Source organism: Metopolophium dirhodum, chromosome 7 (genome assembly GCF_019925205.1).
Source record: "Metopolophium dirhodum isolate CAU chromosome 7, ASM1992520v1, whole genome shotgun sequence".
Lineage (NCBI taxonomy): Eukaryota > Metazoa > Arthropoda > Insecta > Hemiptera > Aphididae > Metopolophium > Metopolophium dirhodum.
Window position 1 is genome coordinate 30,748,365 of NC_083566.1, and position 24,863 is coordinate 30,773,227.

General features: G+C 28.1%; 1 protein-coding gene and 1 long non-coding RNA gene across 2 annotated transcripts; both read left to right on the plus strand.

Moving 5' to 3' along the window:
* Window positions 1–3,110: 3,110 nt before the first annotated feature.
* LOC132949602 (uncharacterized) lies at window positions 3,111–6,862 on the plus strand. Its single transcript, XR_009665114.1, has 3 exons — window positions 3,111–3,376; window positions 5,697–5,781; window positions 6,221–6,862. It is a non-coding gene; the product is annotated as an uncharacterized LOC132949602 (long non-coding RNA).
* Window positions 6,863–10,899: 4,037 nt separating this feature from the next.
* Window positions 10,900–18,249, plus strand: LOC132948786 (fatty acyl-CoA reductase wat-like). The gene is made up of 9 exons (XM_061019432.1): window positions 10,900–11,029; window positions 13,320–13,577; window positions 15,424–15,672; window positions 15,978–16,105; window positions 16,182–16,291; window positions 16,483–16,672; window positions 16,768–17,028; window positions 17,783–18,040; window positions 18,117–18,249. Exons 2-9 carry the CDS (start codon window positions 13,389–13,391, stop codon window positions 18,193–18,195), a joined length of 1,464 nt encoding a protein of 487 aa, XP_060875415.1. The 5' UTR covers window positions 10,900–11,029; window positions 13,320–13,388; the 3' UTR covers window positions 18,196–18,249.
* The last annotated feature ends 6,614 nt before the right edge of the window (window positions 18,250–24,863 follow it).

Here is a 24,863-nt window from a genome sequence, read left to right on the forward strand (position 1 = left end):
TTTTTTTTTATTTTATAATAATAATTATATTAATTTTATACTTTTACTTGATTTTCTTCACTGGCGGAGTTTACATGACCTCAATTTTACCTGATATTTTTCAGTGGCGGAGTTTACATGCGCCCAATAATCAAGTTACTTATCAGTTATCAGTTATCCTACCGACCTATCGTGCGTCCGTGCAGTTGTTTGTTCTGCGTACATCATAGCTGGCGTAACTAGACCTTAAAGTTAGGGGGGCTTCAGTCCTAACATATTTAAAATAGTTTATATCGGGGGCCTCTGCCCCCCACGCCCCCAAACACGTCCCTCAAATAACATTCATTATTTAATTTTAATATTTTTTTATTATTATAGACTGTGTGTGACATGTATATAACAAATAATAAAAAAAGTAATAAGTAATAACGACGTTGACCCGAGTACCAGACCCAAACACACAACCATTGTACTAAGGACGAAGATCATATAAAATCTGATTCTATTTTTAACAAAAAGCTCCTATATGCGGCTGGCAGGGGCAGGTACAGCGATTGTCGTCCGGTCATCGTTACTCGTTAATCGTTATCACTTATCACCATTTATTAATAATCGTACGTCTTTTACGACTATATTTGTGTTTAGTTTATTAACAACTTCTAAGTAGGATGTAGGTAGTATTTATGTAGTGAAAACTGCATGACATGATACGTCTTACACAGGGTCATTAGTCATTACATACAATAATATATAGTTTGATAACCAAAAAAAAATAAATTTTTTTCCAAAATATTAATAAAAATAATAAAATGATATTTTAAATTAAAGTTTAAAAATGTAGGTAGCTACCGTTAGTGGGACTATAAATTATGACATGGGGGGATAAAATTAATGTTGGGGGTTTAGCCTCCCCAATCCCCCTCTAGTTACGCCTATGGCGTAAATTATCGCCGATTTTTAGGGATTAGGGGGTATCCCCCCTCCCCCCCCCCCATAGATAAGCTACTGGTAAGAGCGCGGTCACCGTGGACTCGAGTTTTTTCATTTTTACTAGGTATGCGTGTCTAATGGACAATGGCAGAACATTATTTTATTTTCGTTCGTGACTTCCTCAACAAAAAAAATGTTAGGTGTGCCTCTGCCTATGCGTGATAGCGTGATGCATATTGCATAAAATTGTTATAAGTTTACAACGAACCATATTCTAGTAGGTAGTGTCAGCACATTATTAAAAACCGGCGTTCAATATAGTGTGCGTGTCACACGATCGCTACATTTGAACCCTTTTTCCGACTAACCATATTCTTCATATAATTAAATTTAACCTAGTTGCTGTCTAATGATAAGGGTAGTAGGTACCTACTCGTTGTATAGTCAATTACTGTTTATTTATTACTAACCTAACCTTTTGCTTTAGGGCAGTAAAAATGCTTAGATTTTCTTCAACAGTATCTTGTCTGATAGGAAAGTGAATCTAGTTAGTACTTTAGGGAGGGGGTCAAAAGTAAAAATTTCCCAGTAATTTTCAAAAGCGCAGTGAAAAACAAAAGAAAAAGTAAGGAAAAAAGAGAACTTTTACGCAAAATCTGTTTTTGAAAAATCGATTTTGGTTTTTGGTGCAACTCTTAAATTAATGACTGTAGGTACATGAAATGTTAACTGAATGTTTAAATTAGTCTTTTCTATACATGAAAAAGTTTTCAAAATATTTTGACTTGTTTTGAGCTGTTTACGGATATACTCAGTTTCCAACTTTTTTAAGTTATTCTTTCTATAAATATCAATAAAATGTTATTTGTTGGTTAAAAAAGCTTGAAAAATTAATAGAAGGCTCCTAGTATACTGTTTCAAAGGCAGATGAAAAAAAATAAAAATTACAGTCACTAATTTTTTTTATAAGCATTTCAAAGTTCAAATATTGACAAAATACGTAAAAATGACGAAAATTTGCAAATTATTTTGTGTTGAGACTTCATAAAAATTTTCTTTTTAAATCTAATATTTGAAAATCTAATACAAAATTCTTCATAAGTTTGTCAAACTTTAACTAAAAAAAATGTCCACAAGAAAGTCAAATTAAATTTTAATGAGCTTTTGAAATTCATATTTTTACAACATTTGATATTCACTCGATTTCTCATGTAACAATTTTCTTATTTTATTGTAATTAAAAAACGAATGACCGTAGATACTTGAAAATTTCACTGAATGTTTATACTAGCATTTTCTATACACCATATAATTTGATTCTTTTTGAGCTGTTTACGGACATTGTCAGTTTTCAATTTTTTTAGTTTTAATTTTATTTGTTGGGTAAAAAAGCGTGAAAATTTAATATAAGGCTCCTGATATATCGTTCTAATAGCATTTGAAAAATATTAAAAATACATAGACACAATTTATCAAATTTAAAATTTAATAATTAATTTGTAGTTAAAAATTTATAAAATGTTCAACTTTTATAGGATTGAAAATTTAAAACAAGGTTTCACGTAAATAGGTAAATATATAAATTACTTTATTCGCCTTAATATCATCAAATATACTTAGTAATATCATAGGCTGACTGACCGTTTTCGCTCAGAATCGTTTTTCTTATACAATGATATTATATCATTCAATTCAAATTTAACACCATCCATTACAGTGACCCACTTGTAACCTACTGTACAGCAGAGCGACATCCACTTGCCCACTTTTTAATTGTGTATTATTGTTTTGTCCTTTCGAAAAAACAACTCTGCTAATTTTAGTTCTAGATCCACAGCTGCTTCAAACAATATTATTTTAATTTTTTGTCATGCAATATGCTTTTTGTATATTCCCGTTTTATTTATATAGAATGACCTCTATATTGTTTTTTTGCATTTTTGAGAAATACATCTATAAATTAACAGCCTTTCGTTGGTTAATGATACATACACGCTAAAGGTAAAGTATATAATTATGAAAATTGAAACTGCATAATTAAATGGTTTTGAACATGACATAATATATAGATAATACTGAGAATCAACGGTTAAATTACTAAGGAATAGTTGATATTAAAATAATGACGTGACCATAATTAATATTTTAAACCTTAACCAATGAACATATAAAAGTCGACGAGCATTTTAGCCGCAGACAACACAAACGAACAGCGAAGTAGACAGAATGGCACGCGCTGAGCTCGCGAGTGGAGAGAATTCAATAAAAATACACGACCAGCAATTATATAATATCATTAATAATTATATTATTTTTTTATTTAACTTTATAGTATAATAGTAATTTCAATGGATATTCTGGACGAGTAGAGCCATGTTTTCAACATAATATTGGCCAAACTTACAGGTTTATATCAAATATTGGATCCTGAAACCAGCAAGTCCGTGGTCAGAACATACCTCAAATGGTGAGTACTGAGTAGGTATAACTTTTAAGATATTTGTACATTGTACACAATAAATATAATTTAAATGTATCGACACTAATCATCATGTCCAATTATGTTATAACTTACTTTTTTATTATAAATAATATAAATACAGTCAAATCGCGATAAATCGAACCTCGATAACTCGAAAAACTTGACAACTATAATTGTGTTTTATACTTTTATTCCTTTAGAAAATTGTTCCCCTGACCCCTATAAATTAGTTAGATGTCTGGAACAATACATATCTCGAAGTGAATTTTTATCCCCTTCAACTTCGAATTATTGCGACTAGACTGTATTAAAAAGATGCATGTGTAGGTATTCACTATTCAGAGTGATTCACTAAGCATGCAACCCCCCCCCCCTCGTTTATCATTTAATAATGAATATATTTAAACTCAAATTTTTAGAATACATAATAAAACTGTTTTTAAAAATTCTTGAGATTTTTTTGTACTACTTTAGGAGTGTTCTGTAGTTGTAAAAGCAGGTGTTTTTCGAATGAAAACAACCATTTTAACTGCAAATTATTAAATGGATAATTTTTATGAAATTTCAGTTCACCTAATTGATTATTCGTACGAGAAGTAAATCAGTTATTAAAATGTTTATATTAAGGATAATAAGTCCTTAAAAATCGTTTTACAAAAATAAATAATAAACATAATAATATATAACATAATATTGGATTTAGCGTTAATTATATTTACCTACAACTTACTTATAAATATTGATAGATTAATATAAATTACTAGAACTTTCGAATAACCAATAGGGTCATATTCAAAAGCTATTATCATGGACCTAAAATCCTTCGTATAGTATGTTTGATAACTCAAAAACAACTCGTTCGATTTTAGATTCTGAGCGGAGCGATAAATGTATTGATTTTCCAATGATGTGTGTTTTTTTTAAATTTTTTTTTTAAATTAATTTTTTATTTTTGTATAGTCACCACCGTTTGGTTTTTTGACAAAATTGATTTTGGTTTTTGGCGTAACTCTAAAACAAATGACCATGTAGATACATGAAATGTTCACTGAACATTTATATAAGCATTTTTTATACATAATAGATTTATACAAATATTTTGACTTGCTTTGAGCTGTTTACGGACAATTTCGAATTTAAATTTTTTTAGTTTTTATTTTTATAAATATCAATAAAATGTTATTTGTTGAGTCAAAGAGCGTCAAAATTTAATACAAGACTCCTGATATATTTTTCTTAAATAGCAGTTGAAAAATATTAAAAGTAAAAAAAGTAAAGTAAGTAAGTATAAGTATATTTAAAGTTCAAATGTTTACAACATTTATCAAATTTTAAATTTAAAAATGATTTTGTAGTTGAAAATGTATGAAATATTCAACTTTTATAGCTAAGGATTGAAAACTTACAACAAGGTTCCACGTATATAGGTTATTCCATAACTGAAAAATCTCAAAAATATAAATCACAGTTTTTTTTCATAGTTATTTTATGTTCAAATTTGGAGGAAATTACGTATTAAATAACCAAGAATAACGATTTTAGTTATTTTGTTGTAATTTTATAATATTAATTCAACTTACAGGCTACCGTATTAATAAGTAATAACTAATAATAGTAATAACAATATAAATATAATATAATATATATCCACACTGACAAACCGTCACCGCTCAGAATCGTTTTTCGTATACAATGATATTATATCATTGAATTCAAATTTAATACCATCCATTATACTGTGACCCACTTGTAATCTACTGTACCTACAGCAGAGCAACATCCACTTACATCCACCTTTTTAACATTTTTTTCCGATAATTTTAAAAAGTACTGATAAATGTCTACTATTGACTTATGCTAGTATAAACTAGATACGATTTGTTACTATAAATTTCTTTCGAAGTTTATCATCTAAGTTTTTAAAAAACCCAAAATATTAAAAAATCATTCCAAATTTTATATTATGTATATAAATGTTTGGTGAATAATTAAAGTATCTACGTTATTAATTTTTGAAAAACAACCACACGTTTTAAACTAGAAGTGAAATCATTATTATTTTTACGAGTGAATATCCAAAATTGTCTCAATTTAAACTTCAGATTTTCATAAAAGAAACAATTTTTGGTATTTAAGTATAATGTCGTATGGTATTTTTAGAATGTTTTTGAATACTAATTATGTATTCATTTAACTGTTAAACTGTTATAAAATCCTTACTTCACCCATATACAGTCATACTGATTTGCCTTTACTAAACTATTGTCAAATGTACACAATATTGTTTTGTTTTGTTTATTTTTAGATAACAGATATGAAAAAAAAAACGAAGACGACTTAATTTATGTTCAATTAAAATCAATTATAATAGATCATCAAGCAGTTATGAAGTAAGAGCTTATTAATATTTTATTTAAAAAAAAATGATTATTATGGTAGAACCATGGGATCAATAAATGTTGTCGAATCTAGGTAGACAAATAACGAATTAATTTTAAAATGATTTCTTGATGTTATGAAGGCCATAAAATATTGCCCCAATCAGTGCCCCAACGTTTTTTTTTTTAATTAAGTGAATTTGGTGAGTGTAACGGCATAGTACTGTTCACTATGCCGTTCATTTGAGTTGTCCACGGCTGAAGAGCTCGTCGACACTCGACTTACATAGGAGTGATACAACTAAAGACTGTTGAAGTGTATAGATATATAATTTTAAAAAAAGCAGCAAAACAAAAAATAAATAAATTTTTGTTTAAATACGTTATAACGTATTATCCATGATAAAATTACAATGTTTGTATTTTTACTAATTATGAATTTATTCTTAAGCATGCGTCACATGATAAGCGTGTCAGGAGAATAATTCGTCACTGAAGTACAATGAGATGAAATCTTTTCAATGTAATCTATGCTTAATGGCACAATGATGGACCAATAGCATCTACACACTGCTACCGATCAACATAACCACCAAAACAGAAAAAAAAAAACTAAAATAGAGTGCAATGAATACCACGACCGTGCATGTGGTAGACACACTGACCACGACATTTAATGGTTTTAGGATCCAAAATTTGATATAATCCTGTAAGTTTGGCCAATAGTATGTTGGAAGCATGGTTCTGCTCATCCCGAATATCCGTCAAAAATGTACTATTTTACTGTATTGTGTAATAAAAATAAATATAATGATTATGTAGGTATATTATTATCTTTAATCACGAGTTTGCCAAGTGTAATACTGACCACTTCGCTGCGATCCACTGACAATTCATTTCTGTAAAAATTATGGAATTTCGAAACTTAAATGGCATGTAATATATATGATTTTCAGATTAAATTGTGTCATGTTTATTATATTTTGTCGGTGCAAAGAGTTTACGATCTACCTTTTTTATTGCCTGTAATTCCGGTTCAAAAAAAAGTATTTACGAGCTAATGGTTACAGGATCCGGTGCAGGTGCGTACACATGGTACATCTGCCTATTATGTACATATGGTACCATTTGCAAGTGTGTATTATTATAACAACGAGTACTGAGCATTTACCTGAAGAAGTGGTAATTTAAAAAATGCAACAAAACAAAATAATCAAAATTAATTGAACATCAATAAATAAGCTGGTGCTACGAAATGCATGCCAAAATATTAAACATGGTCTGATGCCGTTGCTTGTCATCTCTAACAGTCTTACTGTCCAAATAATTTTAATAATTTATTATTGACACATATTTTATACAAAAAATAAATTTGAGTGGATGCGGAGTTCTAGCAATGTTAGCTTATAGTATAACTTTATTATATGTCATCTAATAAACGATTAATTAATTATTACCCTGATTTTTAACTCTTATCAATTATAATCAACCCAAATATGCGTTAATTAATTCAAAAACAAGAAATTGTATATTTCGTCGGCCTAATTCGCGAATCACTTAACTCCAAAAATGCGATTTTGGGATTACAAGTGATTAAAATGAGAAAAAAAACTGTAGTGTTAAATCGTCTTAATTATTACCAAACGTGGGTGACTTCGGAAAAAAAATTAACTATGCCCAGATCATATGTCAACAATGTAAGAGGTCGTCCGTACATAAGAATTATAATCCTAATGTTATTTAAAATGTGGTTGATGGTGTTAGTTATAAAAAAATGACAACACAATAAGTAAAAACAGAAAAGTAAAAAATAAATTTTAAGTTGACATGTTTATAGAAAAGTAAATAATTTTTTTTTTAGTATATTTAATAAATTATGTTGTATTTGCGATAAATGTATGGGTTTTATTATTTCAATTCATAACATTTTTTTTTTAAATATCTATATTGTCTGAAGTCATCCATTGTAATTATAACACCAGTTTTTAATGAGATCTAATTCACTCCGGACAAAATTCAACTTTTAAAAAGGTGGGTAAGTGGATGTCGCTCTGCTGTACATTAGGTTACAAGTGGGTCACTGTAATGGATGGTGTTAAATTTGAATTCAATGATATAATATCATTGTATAAGAAAAACGATTCTGAGCGTAAACGGTCAGTCAGCCTATGACATTACCAAGTATATTTGATGACATTACTGTGAATAAAGTAATTTATATATAACCTATTTACGTGGAGCCTTGTTTTCAATTTTAAATCCTTAGCTATAAAAGTTGAATATTTTGTAAATTTTTAACTACAAAAAAATTATTTAACTTTAAATTTGATACATTTTGTCAAAATTTGAACTTCAAATGCTTATAAAAAAAATTTGAGCCAATGTATGTTCAATATTTTTCAACTGCTATTAGAATGATATATCAGGAGCCTTATATTAAATTTTCACGCTTTTTTACCCAACAAATAAAATTTTATTGATATTTATAGAAAAAAAAACTAAAAAAATTTAAAACTTACAATGTCCGTAAACAGCTCAAAAAGAATCAAATTATTTTCAAAATTTTATCGTGTATAGAAAATGCTAATATTGTATCCGACTGTGCGCATGGGTGCGCTAATAAAAATGTATTATAAAACAAATAAAAGTAGCAGTTTATAAAAACCATAAAATAGTTTAATTAATCCTGATCATTGAAAAAGTATCTAAACAGTGATATTTAATATATAATATGGTGATATACCTCCTATTGGTGTACCTACATATTTTAGATGAGTGATCGTAGCCATACCTAAAATTAAGATCTATGAATAAAAAAAAAATAATGATAACATGTTTTAAATAATAAAAACAAAAAGTATTGTGTATTGTTGAATAACAGAAACACGACCATTGATACCCACGTTGAACGCGGGAACTACCGCCAATCACCATGTTCCGACTATAAGTATAAGATAAGAGATCTAGAGAATAATTTATTTTCTCATCATTGTTATGTTGTTATCAGGGCCTAAAATTAAGATATTTTGCTACTGTACACCTAATTCTACACCAAAATATTTTAAATTAATGAACATAGACCTAGTAGTGCGCATGCCACATATAACTTCTTTACATAATTGTTTTAGCTATTCATTAATAATTAGTTATAATAAATACAATCTAAGACAATCTTCTATAAAATTCCTTGATACCTATATGGCTATATAACTAAACATTTTAAAATTAAAAACGAAATAGCTTGGGTTAATATCAAGGCTGGGCATAAACGAGTTAAAAAGTTAAAGTTAAGTTAAAAAGTTAATTTAATTTTAACTTTTTAACTTAACTAGTTACTTTTGGCTTTTCATTAACTTAACTGTTAACTTACTAAATTTCTTTCTTAATTAACGTGAAATTAACGAGTTAATTTTTCGTTTTAAGAAGTAAGTTAAGTTAATTTATTTTGATTTAATTTTATAATATTTCACTATTTCAGTCTATTTCGTTTTCATGTCAAAAAATATGTATCTTAAATTAATTAAAGTTAAAAATGTATATCATTTTTTTTAAAATTAAGTACGCTAGCGTTGTATAAAAAAATTAACTTTTTTTTAACTTAATAAAAAGTTAACAAAAAGTGTGGATTAACTTTTAACTTAACTGAGTTTACCTATAGTTAAATTAACTTTTAACTTATAACTTTTTGTTATTGGTACATATTAACTTAACTTAACTTAGTTAAAAAAAATCATTAACTTGCCCAGCCTTGGTTAATATACTAATTATATTATAAGCCGCCCAGAATATGGTGTAGTCGGTATTATTTTTAGTGTTATGGATTTTAAACAAATACAATTTGCTCATTAGTAATTTTCAATAATCAATAATGAATATTGATCAAATGAAAATGTATAAAAGCCTAAAATAAGAACGGCACACTTTTAAATTTGCAACTGCACATTTAATATTAGCTACTGCACACAATTTTAGGCCCTGGTTGTTATAAATATTGCCTTGCGTTATTTCGTCGTGACAAATATGATATAGAGAAAATATATTTGCATACTTTTAGAAGCCATTAGATATTTTATAAAATATTTCAATTAAACTCCAATATGGCAATATATTCCTACAACATATTATTTTGCACAAAATACTCTTTAACCATGAAATATTATCTTTTAAGTGAGTATTTCGTATTTTGTATTTTGGTAAGCAGTGGCCAGTGAAGTTATAGTTAATTGTCTGTAATAACACGATGTCCTTTAAATTTTGATATCATGTACAGACAGTTTGTGAGGAATAAATTAGTTGTATATAACAAAGCCGTGCTGTTTTAATTGTGTTGTGAAAATTATCTATGCTGTAAATTTAAATCAAACAAACTAAATAAAACATAGTCGTAATTGGTGCCTGCCTTCTAAGGAAAATTATATTTTACCATCCATTCCTCCCCTCCTTCCCCCACCAAAATAAAAGTTAAATAAATACTTTATTAAATACATTTTTTTATGACAATTTTAAGTTTTTTCTTAGAATATCGTGAATACACGTCACTGGACAAACCGTAGTGTTCAGTGATATATTCCTAAAAAAGTTGGGTACATGCCTAATCATTGTAAAAAATAACATGGGGGGGGGGTACTACGCCTAACCCGAGTACCACGATTTTCGTTAAGGGTACACGCACAAACGCATAAATATAAATTTAAGAGGCGTGACCTACACCACTGGACTAGTGTACTATTACTACATTTAAACTACGAACGCAAGTGAATGTAAAACGGAGTAATAACTAATAATTTGGATGTGTAATATATCATTAAGTAGGTATATGATTTATATGCGATAAGAAATGGTTTCATACCTATGCATTTTGTTGTTCAAATATACGAAATCGTAGCCCTGATGAAAAGTTTTATCTAATTACTTATTTATTTAATTATTACTTGTTACTTTAATAACTAATTATAAGTAATAACCTTCTTATAGGTGTATCATATAGCCGGTGCTTCGTAAAATGTATATGGTACCAAGGAAAAATAAAATGTGATTATTTTTTAAAGAATTTACTATGTCTTAATATAATTTTGTAGAACGAGTTATAATGTTCAATGTTACGCCTATAATGTGGACTTTTTTGTGATGCTAAATTGTATATAAAAACGGATGCAACTAATTACATCCAGCGCAGACGTGTACCTACTAACCCACGTCACACGAGGTGATCAAAATATAACCACCAAATTACTATTTTCCAGACACATACACGTAACAGGTATTTATTTATTTATTTATTTATTTTATTTAAGCGTGATTCAATTATAATACAATAATAACAATAATAATATTAAAAGCTGATACGCATACTGCCTGAGCGAAGCTCGTATCTGGTATATGGAGTTCCCATAGATAAATATACAATATTAATATATTATAATTTATAGTACTATATTATACGAAATTTCTTATACAGTTAAAAAGTACCTACTCTTAATTTTCTAGATATACAATAGTATTGATTAATTTATATTAACCAATATTAACACCAATGTTTCCTTAATTATTTATATTTATACACATCGACTTTTTATAATTTGAATATTTGATTGATGCACATATTATCATCAAGGTCATTAACTATTTTATTAATTGATTTTTTATATGAGTCTTATTAATTATACCTATCACTGGTTTTATTAGACTGATTTTCACATAAACGTTGTATTAGAGTCTTCACATAATTTTCCAAATTGTTGAATTTAGTCGTTATCATTTAATCGGGAGAACTTCTTGAACTAGGTAGTTAGTGTTGCACTATGTGTCTATGTGGTTTTATATACTTTCCTGTTCTCCTATATTATTGAGAATGTGCCTTTGTATGGATCTTATGCGAATTTGTTTAATGTACAATTTATAAATAACTCGACTGATGATGGATACGTCAACGGAAGAGAGTAAGCTACTTTTATCATAATTTGTTTTAGTAATATGTACCTATTGTTTTTATATCTGTTCTATTTGTGCCTCCCCAGCATGTTATACCATACAATAAAATTGAATTATATATATTTAAAATGTTTTTTCAGTTATACCTTAGTTATTGATTAATAATAATGTTCACTGCTTACATTAATTTAAACATATAGCCGGTGTTTATATAATATTGAAGTCCTAAGTAGTATCTAAGCTGTACTCTCAAAAGTTAGACTTTATAGTAGGTATTAAAAAAAAAACATCTTTTTTTATCTAGATGGATTTTCATCATATTATCTTCATCTTTATCTAGATAAAAAAGCACTTATCTAATCCCAACACTGGCACTCTCACGCTCCCACTCTAGTATGTGTACAGATTTGAGAAGTAAAGCCATTAGTCGACACTCGACAATAAATTTAAATAGCTTTCAGTAGCAAGAGACGTGTCTATTAATATTTCAATATTTATATCTCCAATCCACACATAACATATTATGTAATCAAACAACGATTCTGATACCGAATATTTTTAATAGTAGGTAAAGTAGATAAAGGTATAGGTGTATAAGTCGGTAATTGTGTCTATTTCAATTTTTAAATTTGGTTGCCCCTCAAAGATAATTGTTTACTTAAGGGCTGAAGAAAAAATGTTGGACACAAAAGGGAAACATAATGATCTGTGAGCCGAATCGAGTTTTTCCACTGAAGGAACGTCGAAGGAGCCCCCCGGTTTTGATACATAATATAATAATACCTATTAGATAGGTTCTTAATAAAATAATAAAATCGATAAATTAGAGAGAATGTAATACTTGAGTATAAAACCAAAAAAGGAATAAAGATTGTAAGGTAACCATATTATTAATTTACATTAATATAACATTGAATAAAATATTATAAGTGTTGTGTATTTTTTTTATGGTGGGAGGGGTGAGGGATTTGTCAGTTTTATGGACATAGTATATTGCAAGATATAAAATGTATAGTAAATTAACAATTGCAGGGCCTAAAATTAAGATATTTTGCTACTGCACCCCTAATTGTTATTACTATTCATTGATAATTAGTTATAATAAATACAATCTAAGACAATCTTCTATAAAATTCCTTGATACCTATATGGCTATAATATGACTAAACATTTTAAAATTAAAACCGAAATAGCTTGGGCTAATATACTAATTATATTATAAGCCGCCCAGAATATAGCCTAGAATTTTTAGTGTTATGGATTTAAACAAATACAATTTGCTAATTAGTAATTTTCAATAATCAATATTGAATATTGATCAAATAAAAATTTATAAAAGCCGAAAATAAGAACGGCACATTTTTTAATTTGCTACTGCACATTTAATATTAGCTACTGCACTTAGTGTGTGCTACTGCACACAATTTTAGGCCCTGAACAATTGTGTGGATTATATAATATTATGTTATAAAATATAAATATGTTTCCCTTTTGAACGAACTCTGGATTACTCTCACCAAACTACAAGATCTTTTTGTGAATATTAAAACTATTATATACTATACCCATCCAAATAAAATGTTTCTAATAGAGGTTTTCTATACTTGTTTTGATTCCAGTTCAAGTTCAAATTCACCAGACTACACATCTTAGAAGTTCACGCATGTGTTAAAATAAAACTTAACAAAATGGAAGTAAGCATAGCTGAATCGTTTAGGAATGGGACCGTTTTTGTTACCGGAAGTACGGGGTTTTTGGGGAAAATACTCACTGAAAAATTGCTCAGATCTTGTTCAATGAATAAAATTGCACTGCTTGTTAGAAGTAAGAAAGGACTCGATTCAAGTCAACGGGTAGCAGATATCTGCAATCAATCTGTAAGTTAATTTTGATTGCAGCCGTTAAATTATCATACATTGTGTGCGATGATTGTAGGTAGTTTATTTATTTTTATTTGATTGTAAATGAAATAAAATTATTAATCACGAAGAATATTATTAAATTGTATGTTTTTCGTATGCTTATAGTAAGTACACAATACATTTCACAACGGTTGTGATAAAATACTCAACGTTTTAATTGTATATATTAATATTTAATATAACACAAGGACAACAATAAATTATACAAATTAAATTTCAATGAAGAATGAGATCTGTACCTATACTTGGCTGTGTATTATTGCTTTTTTTTATATACATACATTTTATAAATAGGTAGGTATTAAGTAAGTACATCGAAATATAATAAAGTAAAATAATTTAAATTAATTTAAAAAAACAAGATATATTTTAAAGAAAAAAAGTATTTTTTAGCGTGTATTTTTATTTTTAACGCATATTTAACTAATGCAAATAATAGTATTTTTAGTGTAATATGGGCGTGTATTTGTGTTAAGACTTGTTTTTAACTGTTTGATAACTGTTTGTGGATAAAAGTCCAATAATGTATTTAACTAAATTTAATTATTATTGATATAAATTATTAAAATACTATAAAAACAATGCATCAACAGCGAGACTAATGGTAATATTATTTAATTATTATCTCATACCATAATTTTAATATCTATTAAAATTTTTTTTATATCGTACAGATTTTTTAATTCCTATATTGGCACAAACCTAGTGATAACTAAATGCTCATAAAATTACATATTATTCAAAATTGTATACATATCAACGGCATCTATATCTATATTATTATCTATGTAATAATTAATAGGAATATTTTAAAAATGATAATTATTTTTTAAACTATTTATACAATAATTATATTGTAATTTGTAGTATAATTAATTCTGCTACATTTCACCATATCCAAATAAAATCAAAAATCTTATTTTACTTATAACTGTATTACAATATTACATACATACATGTTCATACGTCATGGAATAATTTTTACTTGTTTTGATTTAATTATGTATATTTAAAATGTCGATTGTTTTTTTCTATAAATATCTCTAAGAAATGTATGCTTGATCAAAATGCATAAAAATGTAGTACACTGTTCTTTTAAAATTTTTAAAATTTTTAAAAATAAAATTTGTTAGTAAATACTAAATCTACAATAGTTTTTATAGCTGTTTATTAGATTTTAGGTATACACCGCCATAATTGATTTAAGTAAATGTAATGTATGTATTGGATAATGATTGTAATAAATTTGTATACGAAAAATTATTTGAGAAGAAACGGTGTGTCAGCTTCTATTTTTAAGGATATTTTATAATAGGTATAAGTGTATAACTATATTTATACTATTATTTTACTACCTTATAATAGTCATAGGCGCAATTAGGGACGTTTTTATAATGGAGGGGGGGCTAAAATTGTATTAGCAGCACAAACCCTGATAATTAATATTTTAAACTAATATATGGTCAAAAACCCGGGAGAAAGGGCAACGGATAAAACTGGGAGGGCTCCCCCCCCCCTAAGACCTCCTAATTGCATATATGCATAGCCCATAGAGTATAGGGAAATTCCACTGCAACGTACTGTATAGAATAGTATGATTTTTATATAACGTTAGCTTAAAATAATTATTAGCTTAAATATTTAAAAAACATTCTTTGTGTATTGAAAATAATTAGTAACAATTGAAATTACATTTTTAAAACGATGCATTTAACAAAATATTGTTTTTTAATTCATTGTGTGACTTTAATTTGTTGTTATCTATCCACAGTACTTATATTATGTTATGTATGTTTTTAAGATGTTTGACCGCCTTCGAATTGAAAAGCCCGACTTCATGACTAAGATAAAAGTAATTGATGGAGATATGGAACAACCCTCACTAGGTTTATCACCAAGAGATCATGATTGGTTGATAGAAAATGTGAATTTTGTTTTTCACTGTGCTGCAACAATCAAATTCAATGAAACCCTTCCAATAGCAACAAGGATAAACATTCAAGGAACAGAGAATCTATTAGAACTAGCAACGAAAATGAATAATCTTAAGGTAATAGCAGTTCATCATTGATTAATTATCATAAGATCTTTTGAATATGATTTCGTTTTTTTTTTTTTTTTAATTAAATGTAATTAATAAAAAAGTATGTGTTTTCGTAATAATATAGATATTTATACATCGTGCTTACTTAACAGTAAACATTAATTTTATATTATGAAGTAAAACTTTTCAAAATTATAATTTTGGTAAATTCAAGATAAAATTCAAACTAATTAACTTGAGTTACCAATTAGAGTTATTAGGAAAAATTGCTAAACTAAAATAAAATTATTGTTAACGGAACATTTTTTCAGGGTTTCGTTCATGTATCAACCGCTTATTCGCATTGCCCGAGAAGTGAAATTAACGAACAATTCTATCCAGTTTCAATATCAGCCAAAGAATTAAAAAATTTAATTAAACGAGATGAAAACACACACAAGTAAATATTTATTTATCCTTTTTTCTATTACAATTTTTTCCAAGTTTTTTAATTTGCATATTCTGTGAAAATATAGCGTTTCGGTAGATTGGCCAAACACATACACTTTTACTAAAGCGCTAATAGAAAATGTAATATCAACAAATGAAAATAAATTGCCGATCTCAATATTTCGTCCTTCAATTAGTAAGGTTTTCAAATATATTATAGTAATTGTGGAAAATAGGCTTAAAATAATTATGTTTGATTATAATATTACGATATTTTGCGATACACACCAAAAACTTATTTTAAGTTTGCCTTGTGTATTTATGTTTTATTTTTTTTTGTCCAAAAAGTGTAATCAAAGATATTAAACAATTGGTAATATACTGTAGTAGGGTGCACAAAATCTGAACCGGAACCAGGTTGGGTGGATAATATGAATGGAGTATCTGGCATAATTGCTCCCTTAATCGTTGGGGTCTTAAGAACAATTCAATTGTCCACGGATAAAATAACTGATATTGTCCCAGTTGACTACACCGCCAATGCACTGATTAGTGTAATGTGGGATACGGTAAATAGGTATGGGTATTATATTTTATTATATGTTTTATTACGCGTACCTATATGTATGCAGCGTAATTATCATTTGTTTTTTCTATTCTTTTCGTTGATAGACATCGAGATGGCGACAAAAAAAATAAGGAACCAAAAATTTATAATTACGTGTCTAGTGTGGAAAGCTCAATACATTGGGACAAGATCATACAATACACGTTTGAAACATACCACCAGGTGCCACCGTTGGAATCGATGTGGTATATATTTTGTATATTTTCTGCCAATCGATGGGTCGTTAATATCTTGAGATTTTTTTTACACCGGATACCTGGTGCGCTTGTAGATTTCTCATTCATCATTCGTGGCAAAAATCCTAAGTAAGTACTAAGTAGTGTAGGTACCTATAATAAGTAATAATATAATAATATTTCCTCTTTAGTCTTTAATAGTTAATACTAGTATTTAAGTTGAATTAACATACAAAAAATGATGTACCTGCATGGCACACGGCCACATCAAGTCCCACCTACATGCCCTACTTGGGGAACATTCATTACGGACTACGGTCAAGCGCATAACTCCTTACACGCCGCCAGTTAAATTATATACACATCAAAGAGGAGCTACTGTAGACCTCATATGGGATACTTGAACCCACTCCCGAGACGTCCAAAAAACTAATTCACTTCGTCAATGAAACAGAAATTTGTCATCTTATTTGATAATATTACCTAAGAAAACAATGTACAAATAATATAATAGTAATTAAGTAATTTAATGTAATGTTATGAAAATTCAGCCTATTGTTTCCAATGTAAAAAAAAATCTAATGCTGCCTAATAACATCGCAGTCAATGCTTTAAAAATTAATAAAAAAAAAAACGATGCTAGATTTTTTTGTCTATTTCTAATACAAAATCGTGATTTTTAAATGGTCACTTAGTTTAAATTCAGGGTTTGGACGATTTAATTCTCGTCAGATTTATTACCGCCACAGGCTAATTCAATCAAACCATCATAATATCAAATGTATTTCATTATATTTAAAACAATACCAGATCACTAAAAATGTTAATATGTATACATACATATATGTAAAAAATTTAATTTTGATTTTATATGTTCATTTAGAATGCTGAAAATTTACAAAAAAATAGAAAATATGACTGATTTGCTTAAAGATTTTACAACGAGTGAATGGAAATTCGACAACGGCAATACTCGAAAATTATGGTCGTCACTAAGTCAAGAGGATCGCAAGACATTTTGGTTCGGTTTTGAAGAATTTGATTGGAAATCATACATAAAATGTACCGTTCACGGGATTAGGAAACACATTTTACATGAAGACTTCAGTAACACGACGAGAGCGTTGTCGAAAAATCGAAAGTATATATAAGATTTTAAATTTCGGATGTTCAATATTATAATATGAGTCTAATATTATTTTTTTTATTTGTTACAGGTTATTTTGGTTGCATCTGTTGTGTATTTTCCTTATTATATACATCGTATTCCAAGTATATTGGATGTTTATGACATAATCCACACAGACTTATTAGATTTACAAATAAATAATAATGATTTAATATTAATAATTCGTTTTTATTTATTTAAAACCTTGTTTTGACAAATCTGACTTCACGAGAATAATTCTTTGGCCTTGTAGCTCCATCAGGCCGCATCGAACTCCGATTTGTAATTAATTTAAAATAATGGTATAATATAATTTATAAGAAAATGCTTAAAATGGTATTATTTTTGAAGACGTCATAATATTATAAAGTTTGAGATTAAAATATTGTAAAACGGAGTTCAGTGCAAACTATAGAATAGGTTTTGATTAGTTCAAAACAAATTATCAAATTTGGTTGATTCTACAGAACAGGATCATTATTCCCGTAGAGTGTATTTTTGTGTACAACATAACATTGGCACCGGGCGCTTTAACCGTGAACACAACCATCAAGAACAGCATATTATCAAGGTCCATTTCAATGGCCCCCCCACTTTCGAAATTTGAACTTCTGACCACGCCAAACGTTTGTGCATCGTTTGTGCAGAAATGTGCACCAAGTCCCGACGTTTGTGCACAAAATCTCCCAGCGCTATCCAAAAAATTGGGAATTACAATAGCCCCTAAAATGCTGTTACACCTGAACCTTAATAAAAACAAAGAATGATTAAAAAATGGCAACGGAATTGGCCTACAAATCTGAAAATAAGTTTATGGACAGATAACTTCTCAACGTAATATTATGACCGATCCAATAATAACTTTCCATAGGTAGTCTGATGACCTATGTGCGACGGCTGCTCACCAACGTATCGACATCCACCAGATAACTTTGGTAAGTTTTCAAACTATACCGCTCATTCTTGCGGAATGCTAAAGAAAATTAATTTATTAGATAAATATTATACTATAACAATTTTTAAATATAGACGTTTTCAACTCACAGTTATTTATTTATTTATTTGTTAACGGGCTGGATTATGCAGATGGATGTCGACCGATTTGGGAGCGATGTCTGATACGCCATTGTTCTAATGAATTCAAACATAAATAATATATTATTATAATATTTTTATATGTATATAGGTACGGTTAGGTATATTAAATTAATTAAGTAGGTACTATATTAATATAGTCTATTAATTATTTTTTTACTATGCTTTTATTGTATTAAAATATACACAATGACATATAACTTACATTATTGGACCGGACATACAGCAACGTCGGGTTGAGGTACCTGTCCATAAACACATTTTCATCAGCAAAATATAATATAAAATATAAAGTAAAGAAATGCATTAAGAAAAAACTGTATTTATTCATACAATTTTGAAATCAAAAACATTAGAACAAGATAATGCTTTCTTGATAAATTAAAAATATTTGAAGATTTTATTTGTCATACGTTTACATGGCAATAGTAAAATTCTATTAAACCTATTAGGTACGTAAACAACATTTATTAATATGACAAATATTTAAAATTTCAAAAAAGCTGGACCCTCGTGTTAATACCCTTCACTTTGTTTTTTGGATAGCGCTGGGAGTTTTTGTGCACAAACGTCGGGACCTGGTGCACATTTCTGTACAAACATTTGGCACCTTAAAAATTTCAATTTTCCAAAAAGAGGGTGTCTCGTTTCAATGCCCCCCCCCCACTTTGTTTTTTGGATAGCGCTGGGAGTTTTTGTGCACAAACGTCGGGACCTGATACACATTTCTGCACAAACGATGCACAAACGTTTGGCACATTCAAAAATCCAAATATTCAATGTGTTTATCACCATAGCAATGAATAAAAAATAATAATATTATAATATTAATTCAACTTAATGTCTACTAACTGTATTAATAACAAGTAATAACAATATAATCATAATTTAAAATATCCACACTGACAAATTGTCTCTGCTCAGAATCGTTTTTCATATACAATGATAATATTATATCATTGAATTTAAGTTTAATAAAATCCATTATACATTGACTCACTTGTGACCTACTGTATATAGCAGTGCGACATCCACTTACCCGTTTTTTTTTTATTTATGGTAGGAAAATGTATGGTGAATCTTCTATCAACATTTCTAAAGTTAGTTATGAAAGGAAAAACTTTTATGATTTCCTAACTGAAAAATAGTTTGAACATTTTCGAAAATTTGAACTTTTAATGCGTATAAAAATAATTTAACATAATATGTATCTTTGATATTTTTGGACTTTCATTAATGAAATTAATTAGGTATCTAATATTAAATTTTCAAGCTTTTTTACTAAATGAAAAAATTTTTATCAAAAATAATTTAAAAAAAAATAGCTACATTTGAAAAAATTTTCATGGCTATAACCAGCTCAAAAAGAGTCAAAATATATCAACAATTTTACCATTTATGGAAAATTTTAATATAAATACTTGGTGAAAATGTCAAGTGTCTACGATTATTAATTTTTGAGTTTTAACCAAAAATAAAATCAATTTTTTCAAAGATTTCTTGACGCTTTTTATAACTTCTTGGAATTTTCAATTTTTATCTTCCAAAATTCAAAAGTACCAACTAGATTCACCTTTTTTGAACAGATGCTCATCAGACAGACGGAAAAACACACTTCATTGTAAAATCAATACATTCTTTTGCCCGGTTCAGAATCTAAAATATATTAATTGTAATAAGTATATTTTAATTTTAACAATAGGTATCTAATAAATTGTATATATTTAGCATTTAAATAAATCGTCAATTAGGAATAATAAGATATATCAATTCTGTTAACTGGTTATTGGTATATGAAAAGTGTCTAAAGATTGTCAGCTATTATATAAAAAAAGATATCAAGTGTAATTAGTATTTACCATCTAGTTCCATTGTAATCATTAAAGGTCCCACCAAATAAATATTGCTCAGGGCCACGAAATACGTAGGTAGTGTCGTCACTGATTTGCGTCATAATGGCATAATTTGTATTATAGCTGGTAGGTTTGTTATATTACAATAAAAGTAAAAAAAAAAAATCATTTAAACATCTAAAGAACAGGTAATATTACATTTTATTTATTATTATAGAATATACTATATGTGCTATAACAGTAACAGTATAGGCTGTAGGCGGTAATGATTAATGCTATAAACCAAAAATAAAAATAAATATTGTTTAGCGTTCGTGCATACGTCACTACCTACGTCATGTTTAAAAATGATACACAGACAAGATCAATGTCCTCTGCTGGATCAATAAATAACCGGATGGGTTTATCCGACCATATTATTACGAATAATACATTATGAAAAATGATTGTCTTATAAAGTTCTCCCTATAAAACATTAAAAATGATATTTTGAAAATTATTTGGCTTAATTGGTGGTGAAGCAGTCTTGTAAAAAATACTATAAAAATACAACCATTTAGGAAGTGTTTCATAATTTGATTTTAATTACGAGTAAAAAGTATCCATCTATATTTCATTCATCTGAGGTACCTTTTTAGTTTAAGTAAATCCTATATTAATAATTACAATATTGTTTCACATTTCTCAATAAAACTAAATTTAAATAAATATAATATATACCTAATAACCTATAATAACAGGTATAGTCAATGTAGAAACTCTGAATGTAAAATACAATAGTCATTAATTTAACGACATTTTTCTATTCATTCTAAAATACGAGTATAATATAGTACTAGTATTATTACTATAATATAGACTACTATTCAAATCCGCCAAATAATCAAGTCAAGAGACCTTCCCCCATCATCAAGCGGCCCTTCATCGCCTACAGTTTCAGATCAACCAATAGAGAGCAATAGAGTATTGAAAACCCCGTACAGACCAAAACATAAGAGAAAAACTTTTGGAATCAGGCAAAACAGAGGAAAAAGTAAAACCAAACTATTACAATAAAAAAATTTAAAAAAGCAATTCTATGGATAATACTTATTAAAAACTCAACTCGAGACATCTTCTCAGATGATGCTGAAATCCCTGTTTCATTTTCCCAATTCAATTATTTAATGGAGAACTTCTCCAAAAAATCTTTCAATATCCGCTCCTTTTGCTAGGAAACCAACGTAGACGTAGGTACAAACTCTCATACACCATTGGAAAGGCAAGACGAAGAATAACCAATCGATCAACAAACTCTAATCCCACCAAATTACCCAATCTATTATTCCAAATATCATCCTTCAATCAAAAAAAATCTAGACTGCTGACTCGTTGCGCCGCATTTTATCGTGTACCTGTAGAAAGTGCTAATATATTAAAGTCCAGTGGCGGATTTTAAAAGTTTTTCTGGTGGGGTGGTCCTAAAAAATAATATGCATTTCAAATGTATTATTTTTATAATTATAAAATTAGTTAATTAATTATATATGTCGATCCCCCTGGACCCTCGCCCTATCGTATATCCGCCACTGAAATAAACAACCAGTGAAAATGTCAAGTATCTACGGGCATTTGTTTTAGTTACACCAAAAACCATTTTTGTCAAAAAGCGATTTAGCGTAAAAATTCCACGTTTTCCTTAAGAGAACCCCTACCAGCATGCGTTGTCTCCGTCTTACAAATTTATAACATGTCAACATAGCAAAAAACTGTTTTGCTCGGGATAGAACCACTCCCTCGGTATTTATAGTAGAATTACCAAAATTCCTCAACGCATAGGGAACATAGGGTGTCGTAGCGTTTTTATTATTTGGATAACATAAATAAAATTAAAGTTATCAGTTTGAAAACATTAGAATTTATTTTGTTTTTTTCATTTAATTTTTAAAAACTATTGGCAAATGCTATCAAAAAAATAAAAACGCTATAGTAATAATACAGATAAAGTTGTTCCCTATGCGTTGTGGAATTTTGGTAATTCTGCTATAACGGAGGGTATTGATGGGTATTTCTACTAGAGGAAGTGGGTCTATCCTGCGCAAAACAGTTTTTTGCTATGTTGTACATTTGTAAGACGGAGACAACGTATAGCGTCCAATTATTTTTTTTTTTTTGTTTTTCTCGGCACTTTTGAACACTAATGGGAATATGGGATTTTTACCTCCCCAAAGCACCAACTAGATTCACTTTTCCATCGAACAAAATACTGAAGTCGAAAATCGAAGCATTATTTCGACTAGGTACTTATCATGTAATGTACACACAAATAAAAAAAAAGGTGGATAAGTGGATGTCGCTCTGCTGTACAGTAGGTTACAAGTGGGTCACTGTAATGGATGGTGTTAAATTTGAATTCAATGATATAATATCATTGTATAAGAAAAACGATTCTGAGCGAAAACGGTCAGTCAGCCTATGATTTTACCAAGTATATTTGATGATATTATTGTGAATAAAGTAATTTATATATAACCTATTTACTCGGAGCCTTGTTTTAAATTTTCAATCTTTAGCCATAAAAGTTAAACATTTTATACATTTTTAACCACAAAATAATTAATAAATTATAAATTTGATAAATGTTGTCAAAATTTGAACTTTAAATGCTTATAAAAAAAAATTGTGCCTATGTATTTTTAATATTTTTCAACTGCTATTAGAACGATATATCAGGAGCCTTATATTAAATTTTCACGCTTTTTTACCCAACAAATAAAAATGTATTGATATTTATAGAAAAAAAAACTAAAAAAATTGAAAACTGACAATGTCCGTAAACAGCTCAAAAAGAGTCAAAAAGAATCAAATTATATGGTGTATAGAAAATGCTAATATAAACATTCAGTGAAATTTTCAAGTATCTACAGTCATTCGTTTTTTAATTACAATAAAATAAGAAAATTGTTACATGAGAAATCGAGTAAATATCAAATGTTGTAAAAATATAAATTTCAGACGCTCATAAAAATTTAATTTAAGTTTCTTCTAGACATTTTTTTTTTGATAAAGGTAGACAAACTTATGAGTAATCTTATATTACATTTTCAAATCTTAGATTTAAAAAGAAAAATTTTTATGAATTCTCAACTCAAAATAATTTGCTATTTTTCGTGATTTTTCCGTATTTTGTCAAAATTTGAACTTTAAATGCTTATAAGTTATAATTAAAAACTGTGACTAAGGATTTTTAATTTTTTTCATCTGCCTTTGAAACAATAACCTAGGAGCCTTCTATTAAATTTTCAAGCTTTTTTAATCAACAGATAAAATTTTATTGATATTTATAGAAAAAAAAACTAAAAAAATTGAAAACTGACAATGGCCGTAAACAGCTCAAAAAGAGTCAAAATATTTTGTAAATTTTATGGTGTATAGAAAATACTAATATAAACATTCAGTCAAATTTTCAAGCTTTTTTAATCAACAGATAAAATTTTATTGATATTTATAGAAAAAAAAACTAAAAAAATTGAAAACTGACAATGGCCGTAAACAGCTCAAAAAGAGTCAAAATATTTTGTAAATTTTATGGTGTATAGAAAATACTAATATAAACATTCAGTCAAAATTTCATGTCCCTACGGTCATTTGTTTTAGAGTTACACCAAAAACCAAAATCGATTTTGCGTAAAAATTCCCGTTTTTCACAAAAATAAAAACAAAAATAAAAAAAAAAAATTAAAAATTAAAAAAAAGCACACATCATTGTAAAATCAATACATTCATCGCTTCGCTCAGAATCTAAAAAACACACATAATAATTAATAATTGTAAAATCAATACTTTCATCGCTCCCCTCAGAATCTTAA